Source organism: Chenopodium quinoa, unplaced genomic scaffold, assembly GCF_001683475.1.
Source record: "Chenopodium quinoa cultivar QQ74 unplaced genomic scaffold, ASM168347v1, whole genome shotgun sequence".
NCBI classification, from domain to species: Eukaryota; Viridiplantae; Streptophyta; class Magnoliopsida; order Caryophyllales; family Amaranthaceae; genus Chenopodium; species Chenopodium quinoa.
This window is the reverse complement of record NW_018743906.1, coordinates 46,267-53,120: the sequence shown is the minus strand read 5'-3', so window position 1 is coordinate 53,120 and position 6,854 is coordinate 46,267. Positions and strand designations below refer to the sequence as shown.

The following is a 6,854-nucleotide window of genomic DNA, read 5'->3' as shown; positions in this document are numbered from 1 at the left end:
ACCCTGTTGGTTTATGCTTCTGGTTTAAGTCCCTTATTGGATTATGATGTTAGATGCTTGTTTGACTACCTTGTTAGATTATACTTGTTAATGGCCAAGGGAATGCATGTTCGATGTATGATGAGGCATGTGAAGGTGCCTTACCAGTCCCATTATAATGTTGCCTTGTAGTTCTTGCATGTCAGTGCTTGTAGATAATTGTATGAGTCCCTCAACATGGGTTATCTGTGTGTACATATTCCAAATGATGAAGGGACTCACTTTGAGTTGGATGTGTAGGATGGTTTTGCTCCAACAAGTGCATTTTAAACTTGTTGTTGAGATAACAACGAACCTACAACATCTAAGTGAAACTAAAGTACCTTCTCTGATGGAATTCATTTTGAAGCTGCATTTCCAAAAGACATTCATTTCACCACAAAAACTTACATGTTTATAGTCTCTTACCCTATCATTCATTACATGGCTGCTAAAAAATATGCTTGGTTATCTACCAAAATACACATAACCAAACCATAATAAATATCAACAAAAAATAGTAGCTTAATTTGACCAAAAAGCATTTTCCAGTACTTGTTGGGCTATGTGTGGCAATCATATAGTCATTGAATGATGGTCTCGAATGAGTCCCTAGTCTGCATCCACCTTCATCTGATTGTAGTCTGCATGCTCTTGATGAGCTGGAATGAAAAGTGTGTTGAGGTGATCAACTGCTTGTTAAATGAGTCCCCTTTCAATTTCCAAAACCTCAGATAGCTGACCTAGGTGGTCCAACCTTTTTTTGCCCATATATATGTGGTGGATTGAAGTTGTTGCCCCCTTGTTTTTCTAAAATCTTCATCATTACTCCTTGCAAAGTGATCCATGTATACTTGTTCAGTATGGGATCAAACCATTCATAAGCCTCATACACTTTCTCTATTAGTTCATCTATTATCTTGGGAAATGATTGGTACTGTAGAGACTGAATGACCTTGAACAGACCAAGGTCTAGAACATTCAGATCTGGAGACCGTGCTAGCTGAAATACCATTTGTATGTTGAACCATCAGATGTACAGGCTATAATGCATTCCTCATCCCTGGGAATTTGATGAGGTCTTGTATTGTCCCATTGAATGAATATGACTTTAGTAATACTTGGATGCCATTGCCATTTAATTACTGGAATTATGTTGTCCATGAGCATTTTCCTGATTTCTTCTTTGGTCACACTCTGCACAGCCTTTGTCTCCATGACCCCTGCATCTATGTTCTTGATTTTTTTTTTCTTAGCCCTTTGCTTGTAAGTAAATGGGAAGATACCATACTTCCCATCATGTAGCATTAGCCTATCATTGTTATGCAAGGGCTTACCAAACATCTCCATGAACATAGCTTTAATTTTGTATCTCTTGGACTATTGACATCTATAGGGGTTTTCCACCTTTGGTAAGAGGTAGAATCTCCTTGTTTAAGGGTTCATATCGAACCATTTCTGATTTATGTGTATGCACTATTGCGTATCCATGAAAGTTGGATCACCAACTGCTGGAATAGGGTGAATATGCTCTAGTGCCCACTTCATCCTAACCACTTTATAATTTGATGTTAATGTTGGATGGTTGGCTGCTCTATGTGTTCTTAGTCTGCATTTTTTCTTCAAATTATGGACAAACCCATGAGACACCTTTAATGTAGCTGCATAACTCCTTTCAGTTGTCCTTTTGTATAAAGGCACTGACTGCAAGAACTCATCAGATATGTAACTGGGTTTTGGACCAGTTTCCTAGTTTTTTGCTTCTTACATCAATAACATTCCCTTGTGCTATGCTTATATTAACAAACTGCCACACCCTAAGTGATGTGCTTCCGTGGATGCCATATTTTCTTGTCATTTCTGACAGAATCCCTCTTGTTAATTCCCTACCTTGCATGTTAATTGCTTCCTACTTGTTGCATGTGGCTGTGCTTCTTCTTCCTATTCACTGCTGCCCCCCTCTAAAACTTCATCCATGATGTCATCACCACTATTGTGTTGAACTGGTCCCTCATTTAGTAGTTGGTCAATACCAAAAAAATCCTGATCAAAATATTGTTCCATGTGTTTTCGTTGCTGTTTTTTTCCAGATGTGATAGATGGTGATGAAGTTTTTTGTGGATGCTGCAGTTTTTTGTGAAGTGTTGCTGAAGCTGGACCCTAATGCTGCCCTTTGTAAGGAGGGAGATCCCATCATAAGGGGGTACTTCCTTAGATGCCCATGGTCATTTAAAAGCCTAGGACTTTACACTTGTTAGGGTGTATTAGGATTTGAATTCCTGACTGTTTGGGGGACCTTGAATTAGAATTGATCTTGTCATCACGCTTTTTTATAAGAAACAAGTAGGGAGTCGCCAATGAGTTTTAGGAAAACTCATAAACCTCGTTCATGCCTTTCACCCATGTGGAGTTCATGCGATAATTAGCATGAATCGTAAGTTTACCCATGCCCAAATTGGTCTACATAAACCAGAAATGAGTTCGGGAGCGAGGGTACTAAAATAACGTTCCTTTTAGGGAGGAATTGATATTCTAGCCCTAGTGTGGCCTCTACTAGTTCTTCCTTTTTTCACAATTTCATCACCAAAATAATATATACAACGCGATACCTAAAACTAAGGGCTTGTTTGACATCATTTTTTGTTTTTAGTTTCCTGTTTTTTTGAAAACTAAAAACCAAAAACAGGAAACAAGAAAAAGGTGTTTCCACTTTTTTGTTGTCAGTTTTCAAAATTATCATGATTTTAATAAGTCTAAATATTTTTTGATTCATTATTTGACATATATAATATACTTTTAAAAAACAAAAAACTAAAAAACAGAAAACCACAACAATGCCAAACGAACCCTAAGTTAGTTGATTTTATTTACATGCATTAATCATGTAGGAATTACATTGCAAAAGTCGTTATTCTTATTTAATCAATATTCGTGAAAGAACAATAAATAAACAATATTCGCCTTGTATTAAGTGATAAAACAATAATTAATTATCAAATTCTATTCTTGATTAACAAAAGAATACTATGTGAATTAATTAATTAAAATTTTATTTTAAGTGATCAAACAACACTATTCATTCAATTAAAGTTATTTAAACAATAAAAGAAAAGTGATTTATCTAAGTGCTCAGGAAACTAACTGTTCTTCTTTTATGTTAAATCTCCGTTTAATATGTTTATGGACTTTCTTTCTTCTTCGTACCTTCAAGAACTTCAATGGATGGATTAGGGTTGAAGAGTAGTTGGGAAGAAAGAGGGAAAAGTAGTATGATAGTAAGAGAAGTTCAGAGATTAGGGTTTTGAGAATACTAGGTTTTTAATTCTGAATTTTCGGTGCTCATAATGCTAAACAAAGACTCCTATTTATAGGCGTAGGGATCTAGGTTTAGGGTTTTAGAGCCACACCGTTAGGTGGAGCGCGCAACTCTCTGAGTCACGCTGGGTGTCGCGCGCATCTCAATGAGTCGCGCGCGCCAGGCGCGCACAACTGATTGAGTTGCGCTGGTTTGTGGTTTGCCTTATACGGAAGCACGTTTTTAAAACTTCCATAACTTTTGATTGCAGAGTCGAATTAAGACGTGTAAGATATAATTGGAAATCTCTAAATGTCTACTTTCTAATTCCGTTAAAATTAGGTTAAAATATTTTATGGGTCAAAAGTTATGGCCGTTGGAGTGCAAGGGTGTCGGTTTTGGGCCCGGTTTAGTGTTTTGATCATAACTTCTTCGTTTTGCCTCGGAATTGGGCTTATAATATACCGTTGGAAAGATCTTTAAAAGGGAAATCCATTTTTATAGTCCTTGCATGGGAATTTGATAGTTGGTTTATTTGTTTGACTCGGTTTTCAACAATGTAGGTTCCATTGGATCCAATTATTGCATTTGACGCATTTGGGTCCGTTATTAATCAAGTTTAAACATGTATGAACACGATTTAGGCCTAATTAGTAATTGGAAAAGGCTATAAGATAACTTGGTCTCAAATATGGGTTTTAACTTACTTCATAATGCTTTTCATAGTCCATAAATATTTCAACTTTGATCTAACATGAAGAACGGATTTTTGTAACATCATCGCACTTCCTTTCGGGACAAGAAGTCCTTACTTACCTCAGGAAATTGATTTTCAATTTCTTTCAATTGAATATCAATGACACTTATAAAAACTTCAACTCAAAAATGATGAAGATTTGTCACTTGTGGGCTCTTACCTCTAAACATCCTTCTCCCCGGAACAACATATTTAGCCTCCATGTTTGGAATCTCAAGTTCATATTTAGCCATAAAAGAAGTGACTTTTTCCATAATCAAATCAAATCCTTCATCTCTCAACTGTTGCAAATTAGCCTTGGTTACATCAACCATGGCCATTGCATTCACAATGTCTTGATCATGTTTTTGCAAGGCCTCATTCAACTCCTTTGCAATCGCAAATATATCAACCATCAAGTGTGCCACAAACACAAAATCAAATGACATCAACAAATGTGTAATAGCTTGTGCTTTATTTGAATCAAGTGTATCAGACACTTCTGCAATGGAATCAAGGGAAAGAAGGATGGAAGAATATAAGTCAAGCACATCTAAGATCAACTTGAAGTGAGATCCCCAACGAGTGTCACAAGGTCTACCCAAATCTTGTTCTTGATTTAATCCTGTTCCTGTTTCAAATTCACCCAAAGACAATGCTTCTACAACATGTTGACGTTGTTTTTCTCTAAGAAATTATTTCCTCTTCGGTGAAACTCCAACAAATTCAAAATAGGTGCAAGTACATCAACAAAAAGCCACCCACAATCCGAATTCTTTTTAGCAAGTGCAAATTGTGTCAATTGAAATTGATGTGCAAAACAATGCACAAAGTAAGCTTGTTTGCATTCATTCAATATCAAAGTTTTGAGGCCATTAATTTAACCTTGCATATTACTAGCACCATCATAACCTTGACCTTGTACTCGAGAGAAAGTTAAAGAGTGCTCCATAAGTATAGACTCAATAGCATTTTTCAAGGTCAAAGAAGTGGTGTTAGGAACATGCACAACACAAAGAAATTGTTTACATACCTCTCCCATTTTGTTAACATATCTCAAGCAAAAAGCCATTTGTTCTTTATCGGTAACTTCTGTTGAATCATCGGCAAGGATGGCAAAAAATCCATCACCAAGCTCTTCAAGAATTACCTTAGTTATTTCTTTTGCACAAGCATTGATGATATCTTTCTGGATTGGAGGAGAAGTCAGTTGACAATTACCCGGAGCATTTTTTAAAACAACTTTCGAGTAGTCAAGATCATGCTTTGAAAGAAGTGACAATAGAGAAATGAAGTTACCTCTATTCAATGAAGTTTCTTTTTCATCATGGCCATGAAAAGGCAACCCTTGAAGTAGGAGAGTAGTTTCAACTGAAGCTTCTAACCGCTTTCGATATGCATTCATTGCTTCTTGTGATTGTTTGGACAATGCGGTTGTAATAGAAGCCTTTTGATTGACAAATGAATCCATATCAACAACCGCAATGTTGTGCGCACTCATGTGTCCACCAACATGTTTTGCAAATGCTTCCGTTCTATTCCAAGCCTTAAATCCCTCATTAACAAAAGTATCGCCTCCAGATGCATTGTCTTTCTTGAATAAGTAACAAATAAAACAAAAAGCTGCATCCTTCTCAGCACTATACTCAAGCCATGCATGTCCGCCAAGTATCAAACCATTTTTTGTTGAAGCGACGCAATTTTGGCCCAAAAGGTGTTTGAGGAAATACAAAATCTTCGGGTTGACAAGGTTTTTGTTGAATGTATGTTTTTCTAACCAAATCCCTATCATCCGGATGAAAATCACTTATCTTTCTCCTTTTTTCGGGATCTTGTGGAAGATTAACAATATCAGAAGTACTTAATCTTCCTTCATGAATTGGAGCTTCAGTTTTAGGATTTGAACTAGCTCCATGACAAGTTCCCTCCTCTTGATTTTCAGGAAAGTTGTGTGATGGAGAAGAATTTTGTTCACTTGTTGATGTGGAAGAGGAATTTGTTCATTTTCTTGAGGTGGAGGAGGATTTTGTAGAGATTCTTGTGGTAGATGGAGATATTGATTACTTTCTTGTGGTGGAGGGGGATTTTGTTGTTGAGAAAGAGAAGGATTTGAAGTAGAAGATCTTTTGGTAAAGAAACTTGAAATATCCCTTGTATTTTTTTCTCTTCATTCTGAAATTTATATTATATGTCTAATTAGATAATTTTAAACCAAAATTTTCATATAAACCAACAACATACTGTAGGGAATAGATTTCAAGCGTTAACCCCTGGCTTGAACCCCACTGTGATCATACACTAAACTACGGTGGCGTCCAAAAGGGAAGAAAATAGAGCAAAAGAGTCGCCAACAAGTTTTAGGAACTTGTAAACCGTTCATAGGATGAAGGTTACACCCCTTAACGATCCAAGATATCGTCAACTCCATAAGGTCTAGAACCAAATAAGGGTTCGGGGATGAAGGTACAAATCCAACCTAAAAGAGATTGAACCTGCCCTAATAATAGGCCTCTACTTTATTCTGATCGTATTCATGTGCGCTTTTTAATTAACATGCAATCAATAGGATTAACCCTAAACCTGTTTATCTATGTTGGTTGAATTTAATGCACAAATAAATCTATTATTGGCGATCACTTGAAATTATAATCAAAGTTAACCTAACAGGATTATTAATTATCTTATTAAGCGTGATTACAAGTACAAATTCCCTTTAAACATGCATAAAAGGCGTGATCAAGCAATAAATATAAATATCAAGCAACATAATAATAATAAATATCATGAATAATAATTATAATAATC

General features: G+C 36.1%; 1 protein-coding gene across 1 annotated transcript; it reads right to left on the bottom strand.

Annotated features, from left to right (window-relative positions):
• Nucleotides 1-1,494: 1,494 nt before the first annotated feature.
• Nucleotides 1,495-5,841, bottom strand: LOC110686895. Its single transcript, XM_021863502.1, has 4 exons — nucleotides 4,935-5,841; nucleotides 4,231-4,680; nucleotides 4,130-4,185; nucleotides 1,495-1,722 (listed from the first exon to the last, which is right to left on the bottom strand). The coding sequence occupies exons 1-4, from the start codon at nucleotides 5,839-5,841 to the stop codon at nucleotides 1,495-1,497; spliced, it is 1,641 nt and encodes a 546-aa protein (XP_021719194.1).
• Between the last annotated feature and the right edge of the window lie 1,013 nt (nucleotides 5,842-6,854).